The sequence below is a fragment of the Xiphophorus maculatus genome, chromosome 23, assembly GCF_002775205.1.
Source record: "Xiphophorus maculatus strain JP 163 A chromosome 23, X_maculatus-5.0-male, whole genome shotgun sequence".
Lineage (NCBI taxonomy): Eukaryota > Metazoa > Chordata > Actinopteri > Cyprinodontiformes > Poeciliidae > Xiphophorus > Xiphophorus maculatus.
The window spans coordinates 16,695,795-16,709,513 of record NC_036465.1 but is presented as its reverse complement, the minus strand read 5'-3'; the positions used below and the strand labels follow the sequence as shown (position 1 = coordinate 16,709,513).

General features: G+C 38.3%; 1 protein-coding gene across 10 annotated transcripts in view; it reads left to right on the top strand.

Annotated features, from left to right (window-relative positions):
- Positions 1-13,719, top strand: part of LOC102232233 (protocadherin gamma-C5-like) — a 255,082-nt gene that overhangs the window by 30,393 nt on the left and 210,970 nt on the right. Inside the window, exon 1 of one of the 10 annotated variants that reach the window (XM_023328441.1) lies at positions 437-2,952. The exons of 7 other annotated variants lie outside the window; for them this stretch is intronic. In XM_023328441.1, coding sequence (XP_023184209.1) covers positions 556-2,952 — 2,397 coding nt within the window. In that variant the 5' untranslated portion in view covers positions 437-555. Of the gene's footprint in view, positions 1-436; positions 2,953-3,993; positions 6,476-9,435; positions 11,897-13,719 lie in introns of those variants that run through there. 2 more of the 10 variants (XM_023328464.1, XM_023328462.1) reach the window with 2 other exon arrangements.

The window sequence follows — 13,719 nt, the reverse complement described above, 5'->3', positions numbered from 1 at the left end:
AGTGTTTCCACGTTTTCTCTTTACTGAAAACAAACTTGTATGATCGCGTTCACTTGAAAGGTGTTTGCATTTATATTTGCACGGAGCGATTTAACAATTATTAACTACGAAAAAGACACATGAAATTTCTGATTCTATTTTGGAAAACTCAAAACGCTTTTTACGTTTTAACGACACGGGGATGATGCACTTTTAAACATTTAAAAATTTAGATGACCCTCTGCAGTAATGACACAAAATAAAAGTCCGATTTTACTTCAATAAGAATGCATTTATTTGATTGATTTAATATTTTAATGGAATCATTTTCTTTTCAAAATACAGATCATGATTTTGATAGCTTTTGCTGAGTTGTCATTTTTTAGCTATACTCAAGGTGTCACTAAAGACCAGCAACGCGTTTAACCCCGAAGATGTTTTGCACACGATCCACCATGAGGACTGGGACGTATTTCGTCTTTTTCCTCTAAAGCTGGAGCAAAGCCCAAGGAATGCTGAAATCGTAATCGAAAATACTTCGTTACCGAAAACTTATCTGGATTATTTACGTGTCTGATGATGGCGCATGGAATACGTTTCCCCGGGATCTATGGACTCCTCTTTGTCCTTTTTGTTGAACACTGCACACAGGGAGAACTGACCTACTCCGTCCAAGAGGAGCTGAAGCACGGATCTGTCATCGCAAATGTTGCCAGGGATTTAGGACTGGGATCGCAGGGAATCGAGGCTCGTAAAGCCCGTGTTGAAATGGAACGAAGCGAGAAGGAGTATATCAGAGTTGACCCGAGAACCAGAGATTTAGTGGTCGCCGGAAGAATAGACAGAGAGGAGCACTGTGGACAAAAACCGAGCTGTGTTCTTAAATTTGACCTGCTTTTAGAAAATCCCCTGGAACTGCATAGGTTGTCCCTTCAGGTTGAGGACATAAACGACAATTCTCCAGTGTTTCAAAAAGATACAGTGAAGCTGGAAATCAGAGAGTCTGCTGACAAAGGAGCCAGGTATCGCATTAATGCAGCGCACGATGCAGATATAGGCCAGAACGCCATTCAAAGCTACACCTTAGAACAAAACCCCCACTTTGTGTTTAGCATTCAAACGACCAGTGCTGGCAGTAAATATGGAGAGTTAGTCTTAGATAAAGAATTAGACCGAGAAGAGCAGCAAGAATTGAAATTATTGCTAACAGCTGTAGATGGTGGATCTCCGCAGAGATCGGGAGCTGTAGTCATACATGTTACTGTGCTCGACGCTAATGACAATGCTCCTGTGTTTACCGAGGCTGTGTACACAGCCAGTTTTCCGGAAAATGCTCCTTTAAATACTCCAGTTATCGCAGTAAGTGCAAACGATGTAGATGAAGGTGTTAACGGCGAGGTGACTTATGAGTTTGGCCGACTGTCTGAAAAATCAAAAAAGTTATTTTCACTTAATGAAAAAACTGGAGAAATAATTGTAGCAGGTGAATTAGATTATGAAGAAGGATCGAAGTATGAACTGATGATTGAAGCCAAAGATGGTTACGGCCTGTCTTCAGAAGCTAAAGTGATTATTGATATCACTGATGTGAATGACAACGCCCCATTAATAAATATAAAATCCTTGTCCAACCCCATACCTGAGAATATGTCACCTGGTACAGAGGTGGGCATCATTAATGTACAGGACAGAGACTCTGAGAATAACCGACAGGTTCGCTGCTCCATTCAGCAAAATGCCCCTTTTAAGTTGGTTCCTTCTATTAAAAACTATTATTCTCTGGTGACCACAGGACAACTGGACCGTGAACTAGTATCTGATTACAACATTACAATCACTGCCACAGATGAAGGCTCTCCGCCTCTGTCCTCCTCTAAATCTATTCATTTATCTGTAGCTGACATCAATGACAACCCACCTGTGTTTGAGGAACAGTCCTACAGCGCATATGTGAGTGAAAATAACAAACCTGGCTCCTCTTTATGTACTGTTTCTGCTCGAGATCCTGACTGGAGACAAAACGGTACAGTGATTTATTCTCTGTTACCTGGTGAGGTGAACGGTGCCTCGGTGTCCTCCTATCTATCTGTTAATGGAGACACAGGAGTGATCCACGCTGTGAGGTCATTTGATTATGAACAGTTCAGGAGTTTCAAAGTCCAAGTGATGGCCAGAGACAATGGTTCTCCTCCTCTGAGCAGCAACGCGACCGTCAGTGTGTTCATATCTGATGTGAATGACAACTCTCCTCAGATTTTGTATCCAGCACCAGAGGGCAGCTCCTTCATGACTGAGTTGGTCCCCAAAGCTGCACATGGAGGGTCTCTGGTGTCCAAAGTGATAGCAGTGGACGCAGATTCTGGACAGAACGCCTGGCTGTCCTATCATATAGTCAAAGCCACAGATCCTGGACTTTTCACTATTGATCTACACAGTGGAGAAATCAGGACACAGCGAGACATTTCAGAATCTGACAGCATGAAACAGAACCTGATTGTTGCAGTGAAAGATAATGGACAGCCCTCTCTGTCTGCCACCTGTTCAATGTTTTTACTTATTTCTGATAACTTGGCTGAAGTGCCAGAACTGAAAGACATTTCTTATGATGAGAAGAACTCCAAGTTGACCTCTTACCTGATCATTGCACTGGTTTCTGTGTCCACCTTCTTTCTGACCTTCATCATCATCATCCTGGGTGTGAGGTTTTGTCGTAGGAGAAAGCCCAGACTGTTGTTTGATGGAGCAGTAGCCATCCCAGGAGCTTATCTTCCTCCAAATTACGCAGATGTTGACGGAACAGGAACTTTACGCAGCACCTATAATTATGATGCCTATTTGACAACAGGATCCAGAACCAGTGACTTTAAGTTTGTATCATCTTATAATGACAACACACTGCCTGCTGACCAGACTCTGAAGAAAAGTCCAACAGATTTTGCTGATGTGTTTGGTAGCTGTGACATTTCTCCCGAGGTAGGCACCTGTCTGACGTACTAATACTACTTCAGTTTGTGTCTTTGCAATATTCCATGCAATATCTTATTGTTTACAAATTTGGTGTCATATCGAGGTATTTGCAGTTATCTAATATTCTCTCTTAAATATCTGAAATCTTCAAGCATAACAGTGGAAGGTTGAAAAAAGTATGACAAAAGATTGCATTTAGTATGCAGCTTCTCACAACACTGACACCAATTTTATTAGTCCAACCATAGTATTTGCTTTGCTTTTATCTTTAAATACATGTACAATATCAGGTTTTGCGTTATCTTGTGGTCAAAAATTCTTAAGAAACCCCCATGTACACTTTTTGGTCTGATTTCTTTGAAATGGTATTGCAAAGATAACGCCATACTACTCTTCCTTTAAACAGAGTCTATATAAGTTGTACTTAATGAGATAAGTTTTCAAATCTGTAAATAACAAAAATCTGTTTTTGGACATGCTCGTATTAGCAATAAAATTAAGGAAGGGTTATTGCTTTTTAGTTTGTTTGATTTGTTTTGTTGTTGTTCAAGTTATGAACAATACACACACACACACACACACACATACTAACATGACTGCTTTAATGATTATTCTTAGAGACACTGTATAGATTATTAAGAGATAAAAAGTTTTTATTGTGAAAGTTTTTAATGACGGGCAGGATGAGCATCATCCGTCAAACTCCGTAAATTTTGTCTGTGTCACTTTCCGTACACATGAACCGTACAGATTTCTTTGTATGATTTTAGCACTCACCATATTTATGAAGTGAATATCAGAAATTATTCAGAGTTCTTATTGCTTTTAAAAAATGCTTCTGCAGCATTGTTTAGCCTTTAAGATCGCTTAGAGGACGAATTATGCTAAAGAAGAAAATATTTTTTCCAAGGCCACACTTTTATACTGAGAACAGTGCTGTTTCTTCCTTTTTCTCAAGGTGTCACTATTTGCCTTTCTATGAGAAGGTTCTTCTTCCCTCCCCGCGCTGTTTTAGATGTAAGGAAGCCTTACAATTCAATCTGCGCATCCAGACAGATTGAGAAGCTCTCGAATTACTGCAGTTTTTTTGCGTTGTTGTTTCTACCGCTGTTTTTTTGAGGAATATAACCAAGAGTCCCTCGTTGTGTTTTAAACACATTTCCTATCTACCACAATGGAGCATCGCATTTTGTATCTCCTCTTTTTGTTCTGGTTCGGAGTGAATGGAGACGTGAGCTACTCAGTGCAGGAGGAAGTGAAACGCGGATATTCTATTGGAAATATAGCGAAGGATTTGAACCTGGACGTGGGTAAATTGTCGCTTAGGAATGCTCGTGTTGATGCCGCAGGGAATCGGAAGCGATATTGTGATATCAATAGAAGCACGGGGGATTTAATTATCTCCGACAGGATTGACCGAGAGGAGCTGTGTGGAGAACGATTGTCTTGTGTAATAAAGCGCGAAATCGTGCTGGAGAACCCTCTCGAATTGCATCCTTTCAGTCTGCATGTTCAAGATATTAATGATAATACACCGCAGTTTAACGAAGCGTCGTTTAAATTTGAAATTAGAGAGTCGGCAGACAGAGGAGCTCGCTTTGTGATAGAGGAGGCTCACGATGCGGATGTAGGACAAAATTCAGTTCAGCAGTATAGCCTTGAAAAGAACGAAAATTTCATTCTGGCTGCTAATGGAAACACAGTGGAGCTTGTTTTAGATAAAGAACTTGATCGTGAAAAACAAAAGGAAATTAATTTACTCCTTACAGCTTTAGATGGCGGATCTCCTCAAAGATCCGGTTCTGTACTTATTCATGTAACTGTACTGGATGCTAATGATAACGCCCCAGTGTTTAGCCAGGCCGTTTATGAAGCCAGTCTGCCTGAAAACTCTCCTATTGGTACTGTAGTGATAACAGTGAGCGCAACTGATGCAGATGAGGGAGTGAATGGAGATGTGACCTATGATTTTGGACATGTTTCAGAGAATGTAAAGAAAGTTTTTGGCCTTGATCATAAGACAGGAGAATTAAAACTCATTAGCGAGATAGATTTTGAAACGGTTCCAACTTATGACCTACGCATTAAAGCAAAAGATGGCTTGGGATTGTCATCTTACACGAAAGTGACTGTACATGTCACAGATGTAAACGACAATTCACCTGTTATCTATGTAAAGTCTCTAGCAAACCAAGTACCTGAAAATGTGTCTCCTGGCACAGAGGTGGGCATCATTAATGTACAGGATGTAGATTCGGATAACAGCCAAAATGTCCGCTGCTCCATCCAGGAAAATGTCCCTTTTAAGTTGGTTCCTTCTATTAAAAACTATTATTCTCTAGTGACAACAGGACAACTGGACCGTGAACTAGTATCTGATTATAACATTACAATCTTTGCCACTGATGAAGGCTCTCCATCTCTGTCCTCCTCTAAAACTATTCAGTTATCTGTAGCTGATATCAATGACAACCCACCTGTGTTTGAGGAACAGTCCTACAGCGCATATGTGAGTGAAAATAACAAACCTGGCTCCTCTTTATGTACTGTTTCTGCTCAAGATCCTGACTGGAGACAAAACGGTACAGTGATTTATTCTCTGTTACCTGGTGAGGTGAACGGTGCCTCGGTGTCCTCCTATCTATCTGTTAATGGAGACACAGGAGTGATCCACGCTGTGAGGTCATTTGATTATGAACAGTTCAGGAGTTTCAAAGTCCAAGTGATGGCCAGAGACAATGGTTCTCCTCCTCTCAGCAGCAACGTGACTGTCAGTGTGTTCATATCTGATGTGAATGACAACTCTCCTCAGATATTGTATCCAGCACCAGAGGGCAGCTCTTTCATGACTGAGTTGGTCCCTAAAGCTGCACATGGAGGGTCTCTGGTGTCTAAAGTGATAGCAGTGGACGCAGACTCTGGACAGAACGCCTGGCTTTCATATCATATAGTCAAAGCCACAGATTCTGGACTTTTCAGTATTGATCTACACAGTGGAGAAATCAGGACACAGCGGGACATTTCAGAATCTGACAGCATGAAACAGAACCTGATTGTTGCAGTGAAAGATAATGGACAGCCCTCTCTGTCTGCCACCTGTTCAATGTATTTACTTATTTCTGATAACTTGGCTGAAGTGCCAGAACTGAAAGACATTTCTTACGATGAAAACTCCAAGTTGACCTCTTACCTGATCATTGCACTGGTTTCTGTGTCCACCTTCTTTCTGACCTTCATCATCATCATCCTGGGTGTGAAGTTTTGTCGTAGGAGAAAGCCCAGACTGTTGTTTGATGGAGCAGTAGCCATCCCAGGAGCTTATCTTCCTCCTAATTATGCAGATGTTGACGGTACAGGAACTTTACGCAGCACCTATAATTATGATGCCTACCTGACAACAGGATCCAGAACCAGTGACTTTAAGTTTGTTTCATCGTACAATGACAACACACTGCCTGCTGACCAGACTCTGAAGAAAAGTCCAACAGACTTTGCTGATGTGTTTGGCGTCTGTGATGATTCTCCAGAGGTATGAATCTATAGATTTTTTCCAGATTGAATCAATACTTTTTTTTCTTGAATCTCTTTTATGTCCTCATTATGATTTTATTTTTCAAGTTTTTGAAGGTAGTTTATGATTTATCTAGTCTTCTTAAAGTCAACATTAAAAACACAGATTGTACAAGTTCATGTTTAAGATCAATTTTTTTATTGCTTTTGGAATCTGACTTTTGAACAATACCCATCATCTTGATTTTTTCAAAGTCCTTTTGCACACAATCGCCTATAGAGATGACCTTAGAGATGGCTCTTGTCATGAAACATTTAAAGCTTTCATGACAAGAGCTTCAAAGGCATTGTGTTTTAGTCTGGATTGTGTTATCTTGTTGTAATGATTAATAACAAGCTGCATGATGCTTTATATGTGAGAAATATATTGCTTATTGTTTTGGGTCAGTTTGTTGTGTCTCTGTTGCACTTCATTAGTGCAGATGAAACATGCTCTCCTTTAAATCTTTTTAGAATGAGCCTAAGGTGCCATTTTGTCTTTTTTCTGATTTGATATTTTGCATATTGTTTGAAAGCTCGAGCTTGGAATCACTAACAAAGTATCTTTACTGTAAAATGCTGGCTCATTTCAAGCCAGTCTTTCTCTTGTGCTTTCTGTTGATACATTTTCAAAGTAGGTTTTGAGGGGGGTTTCTTTTATATCTATGACTTTTCACACAAATCTTACAAATTTCTTTATATTTCTTGCTGTTTCTCTAATCATCCTCTTGCTTCTTGTTGAAAGGAACCAGAGCTTCTGTTTCTTCCTCTATCCTTGGTCCTGAAATCTACTTTATAAAATCTTTTGCATTTGTGTTTTCTAAAGTAATTTGTTTTCAGGGTAATATTTGCTGTGTACCATTTCGATTTATTAGCTCACTGATGCCTGTGTTTGTAATAAATAAGGATTTAATTCAAGTGATTCATTGTTTATAATACATAGGACCCTTATTTCTCATTTGTTTTTAGGAGGGTTGGTTAAAGTTGCCTTGTGACCTTTTCCTTTTGGTCATTGTCTTGACTTGTCGCTGCGTCATGAATAACAAAATATTGATCCTGTAGCATATTGTCAGGAACAGATTGTGTTTCTTCTGTGGTCAGGCTCATGTCTAGCTGGCCTAAGTCCATTTTTCCAGAGTACATCCAACTCCCACAATTGTTTTTAGCAGCTGTTTCTCTGGTTATTGTGCATATACTTAACTTGGGATTAGTCACTTCCCAAAGATCACCACTGCACTTTTTAAAAAATATATTATTTGTTTGCCCTAGTCTCGTTCTCATGTCTTGTTTTGAATTCTGGCTTTATGTGGCTTGCTCTTTTTGGTTAATAGTGGTTTTGATGATTGAAGAAATCATTTTCTTCACATTCTTTTTACTAATGAATTTCTTTGAAATGAAACTAATTACATTTTCTGTCAATGAACAAATCATTTGAATTTATCTTATGACAGCAGACTTACTTTTTTTTCAGTTCATAAATATTCTCGTACCAAAGGGGGAAATTCTATTGTGCTACATTCTTGGAAGGTTTAGAAGGAGGATTTTTTTAATTGGTTGACATTCACTTTCACCTGAACAAACCCTTTTTCCATCAGCCACCTCAGAAAAACTTTCAACATTTGTAAGAGTTTTCTGTCTAAAAGAATTATCCAGAATGAGTGACTTATTAATAATTGTTATAAATAAATAAATAAATGACTGGTTTTCTTTAACAGTAGAGTTTCATCTTTCTTGTTGGGTTATATTTTGTGATTTACTTGGTGTTAATGCACAATGATTTACTTGGTGTGTTTAAGTATGGCAAGTTTATGAAATGGTTAATTGAAAATGATATACAATCCAATGTGAGTTATACTATAATATTTGTTTAAAATCAGAGAAAAACCTTTTACTTTACCCATCATTTTCCCCACGCTTTTTGAAAATTTCTTTGTGATTTACTTTGCATAAATACAGTAATTTACTGGTGCTTCCTTAAGAACAAGGTAAATAGAGACATACAATTCTACTTGAGTTACATGATAATATTTGTTTAAAATTTACAAAATAAGATTTTTTTTCAAAGTACATTTTCCCTTTACTAACTAGGTAATATGTTAGATTTCACTTTGTAATTACACAAGAATTTTTTGTTTGCAGTTTATGAACAGGACAAAATGAAATCTGTACAACACTGCTTAAGTTACTTGGGAATAACTTTTTACAATTTCAGAAGTTAAAACTTCTCTTCGCTATAATTTAATAGCATCACTTACCTGGTAATATATGGCAATTTACATAACCTGAAAGGAGCTGAATAAACTTATTTGGAGTTCTGTACAAAAATCAGAATTGTGTACTGGGCTGGTAGTACATTTTAAGGATCCATGAGTCCTAAAATATTCTCTGTGTACATCTTCAGATGTCTAACTTAGAACATGTTTTTTTTTTGTTAGTATTTTCTCTTGTTAGGTGACTTTGGCTGTACTAATAAGTGCAATATAAATTATTATTATTATTATTATTATTATTATTATTATTATTATTATTATTATTATTATTATTATTATTATTATTATTATTATTATTATTATGACCACACGTAAAGTCATGTTCTTATTACTGTAATAGATTACGTTGCAGACTAAAGGGAGAAGGAAGTGCATTAGGATGCAGTGTGTTGATGTTCTTGGATCAATCTTGATAGATTTGTTATGTTTCCCCCATTCCCAGATTTGAATTAATTTTAAATGATCTGAAAGGAAAATGGTTCGAAAATATTAAACACCACCACTTGTTTTTTGCGGAGCGGGGGGTTGCATTGTTTAAAAGCGAGTAATGTTGCTCAGCTGAGCTCAAGATGTCGCTCTATACCAGCATAAAATAACATCATTCCTCCTTCCTTTGTTAAGTTCCCGGATTTGCGCCTTGGAGCTGTTCTATATAAAAAAGCAGGATCGCTGAATTGACGCATTTCGTCGTTTCATGTCATCCGGTTAAATTTAAGGAACTACTACCTAAACCCTTTCAGAACTAACATTCGAAAACGGGTTTAAAAATGGTCATCTTTCCGTCGCTGGTTAGCTTCTCTTTTTTTCTTCTGCACGTCGCGCATGGAGAACAGAGTTATTCCTTTCCAGAGGAGATGAAACGAGGATCAGTTATTGGAAATATCGCGAAGGATCTCGGCCTGCAGACAGGAGCGCTGTCCACCAGAAGAGCCCGCATTGACACCGAGGAGAGTGATAAACGTTACTGTGACATCAACGTGAGAAACGGAGCGCTGATGGTGACCGAGAGGATTGATCGTGAAGGCCTTTGTGGCGAAAAGGCTTCATGTATCCTAAAACAGGAGCTCGTTTTGGAAGATCCTCTGGAGCTGCATCGGATCAGCCTTCATATTCAAGATATTAATGATAACTCACCAGTTTTTAAGGACGTAAAAATAGACTTAGAAATTAGAGAATCGGCAGTAAGAGGAGCTCGCTTTTTAATCGAGGAGGCTCACGATGCGGATGTAGGGCAAAATTCAGTTCAGCAGTATAGCCTAGAAAAGAACGAACATTTCATTCTGGCTGCTAATGGAAACACAGTGGAGCTTGTTTTAGATAAGGAACTTGATCGAGAAAAACAAAAGGAAATTAATTTACTCCTTACAGCTTTAGATGGCGGATCTCCTCAGAGATCAGGTACAGTGGTCATACATGTAACTGTACTGGATGCTAATGATAACGCCCCAGTGTTTAGCCAGGCCGTTTATAAAGCCAGTCTGCCTGAAAACTCTCCTATTGGTACTTTAGTGATAACAGTGAGCGCAACTGATGCAGATGAGGGAGTGAATGGAGATGTGACCTATGATTTTGGACATGTTACTGATGAAGTGATGAAAATATTCAGCATTGATAGTAAGAAAGGGGAAATACGTGTAATGGATAATGTAGATTATGAAGTTACAACATCATATGAAATTCGTATTAAAGCAAAAGATGGTCTGGGCTTGTCATCTTATGCTAAAGTTATCATTTCTATCACTGATGTGAATGACAACGCCCCTGTAGTTAGTCTGAAATCACTGACCAATCCCATACCAGAAGACACTCCAGCTGGTACAGAGGTGGGCATCATTAATGTACAGGACAGAGACTCTGAGAATAACCGACAGGTTCGCTGCTCCATCCAGGAAAATGTCCCTTTTAAGTTGGTTCCTTCTATTAAAAACTATTATTCTCTGGTGACCACAGGACAACTGGACCGTGAACTAGTATCTGATTACAACATTACAATCACTGCCACTGATGAAGGCTCTCCTCCTCTGTCCTCCTCTAAAACTATTCAGTTATCTGTAGCTGATATCAATGACAACCCACCTGTGTTTGAGGAACAGTCCTACAGCGCATATGTGAGTGAAAATAACAAACCTGGCTCCTCTTTATGTACTGTTTCTGCTCGAGATCCTGACTGGAGAAAAAACGGTACAGTGATTTATTCTCTGTTACCTGGTGAGGTGAACGGTGCCTCGGTGTCCTCCTATCTATCTGTTAATGGAGACACAGGAGTGATCCACGCTGTGAGGTCATTTGATTATGAACAGTTCAGGAGTTTTAAAGTCCAAGTGATGGCCAGAGACAATGGTTCTCCTCCTCTCAGCAGCAACGTGACTGTCAGTGTGTTCATATCAGATATGAATGACAACTCTCCTCAGATATTGTATCCAGCACCAGAGGGCAGCTCCTTCATGACTGAGTTGGTCCCTAAAGCTGCACATGGAGGGTCTCTGGTGTCCAAAGTGATAGCAGTGGACGCAGACTCTGGACAGAATGCCTGGCTGTCCTATCATATAGTCAAAGCCACAGATCCTGGACTTTTCAGTATTGATCTACACAGTGGAGAAATCAGGACACAGCGAGACATTTCAGAATCTGACAGCATGAAACAGAACCTGATTGTTGCAGTGAAAGATAATGGACAGCCCTCTCTGTCTGCCACCTGTTCCATGTTTTTACTTATTTCTGATAACTTAGCTGAAGTGCCAGAACTGAAGGATATTTCTTATGATGAGAAGAACTCCAAGTTGACCTCTTATCTGATCATCGCGCTGGTTTCTGTGTCCACTTTCTTTCTGACCTTCATCATCATCATCCTTGGAGTTAGGTTTTGTTGGAGGAGAAAGCCCAGACTGTTGTTTGATGGAGCAGTAGCCATCCCAGGAGCTTATCTTCCTCCAAATTACTCAGATGTTGACGGTACAGGAACTTTACGCAGCACCTATAATTATGATGCCTACCTGACAACAGGATCTAGAACCAGTGACTTTAAGTTTATATCATCCTACAATGACAACACGCTGCCTGCTGACCAGACTCTGAAGAAAAGTCCAACAGATTTTGCTGATGTGTTTGGCGTCTGTGATGATTCCCCAGAGGTATGAATCTATAGATCTTTTTGGATTCAGTCACTACTCGTTTTATTTCGTGAAACTCATTTCGTATTTATGATAAATTATTTTTAGTGTATTTATGTACATGAAGTTCTTTCATAACCCACTTTCTTTTCTTAATTTCCACATACAAAGCATATTAGAGAAGTTCATTGTCATGATTGACTTTACTTCTGATTTTTGGGTTTGACTTCTGCATGTCATTCTTTATTTTTTTCGGTGATTTCTTCTACTTTGCTAGCTGTGATTTTACACTCAGGTCTTACACATGCCCTTTTATTCCATTCTTATTTTCCATTTTTATTCTTCGGCTATTTTTCATGAATGGTTCCACTGTTTGTGTTTCTTTGGCTCTTTTGTTTCTCTGTCCTTGGTCCTGATATCCACTTCAGAAAGAGTTGTACCTTTGTGTGGTCTGAAGTAGTTTGTTGTCAGGGCAAAATTTGTGTTTTACTAATTGGCTTTATTTACTCATTTAAGCATATGTTTATTAAACAGGAGATTTTGATTTTAGTATTTGAGTTTTTGCTATTTCCCATGTTATTGGTATCTTCAAAAGAATTCTCAGGTATTTTTTTCTAAAATAATGGTATTATTATTATTACTTATTTATTTTTTTTTCAGTTTCTTTTCACCTTTAACATACCCTCATCTCTTATGTCTCCAATTTTTTAACATTTGATGTTGCCGCACTTGGCATTTTGCAAAAATCTGAATACCGTGTTATCTATTGTAATCATGTTTTTTTTTCTTGTTTTTGTTTTTTTAAGCATTTGTGGGTTTTAGTCATATGTTTCAGATTCTACTGGGAAATTTTGAGTTTTGCTTCAGGTTTTTGAATCTTAATCTTGTCTTTAAAAATTCAACAAGCAGATTAATTCACTCATATTCTAAAGAAATCATAATTATGGTCACGGAAAAGTTCTTTAACATGTTTCTAAACCTTTTACATCCTGGATAATATTGTTGTCTAAAAAAGCATAGTATTGCAGAGCAGCCAAATCAGCTGCAGAAGAATCTTGTTATTTATTGACTTTTATGTGAGGCGGCTAAAGTTGGTTTGTGGCTCTGACTTTTGGTTGTTGTCCTGTCTTCTTGCTGTATCATGGATAAACAGGTTGCTGTTGCTCATCCTGAGGAATGGATTGTGTTTTATCTGTAGTCTGGCTGATGTGCATCTTTATAGTTCAATTTCCACAGAATTCATCAAACTTCCACATACTGTATGTCTCTCTGGTTGTTATGCATATATCTGCAAATACTGCTAGAAAATTTAAGCCTGGAATCATCATTTACAAAGATCCCTCACTGTGAATTTCATGTTTTCCCCATTGTTATTATTGTTACCCAGCCTCAGTCTCATGTCTCTGGTTGTTATGGCTTGCTCTGCTTTGGAAGCATTGCTTTTGATGATTGTAGTGTTATTCTTTACTGATGTTATTTATGTGTAAGCTAGTCATGTTTTCTGTCAGTGAACAATTCATTTGAGTTTGGCTCATAATAACATTTTTTTTTCTAACATTCATATATACATATTGTCAGCCAAAATATAAAAGTTATATTACTCTACTTTCTTGGTAAGTCGTTCTAAAGTTGTGGTACAGTTTCAAAAAGGTAGACATTTACTTTTATAAGGTTCACTTGAACAAGCTGTTGCCTGATGACATGCAGGCATGTCTGTATTAACTCTATCCAGTTTGTGTTTAACTAGAAGAAATGCATCTAAAAAAAGCTGAGATTTGTAAGTTTTCTGCCCAACACACTTCAGTGTGAGTTACATAATAAAAACTGTTCAAAATATATATAGC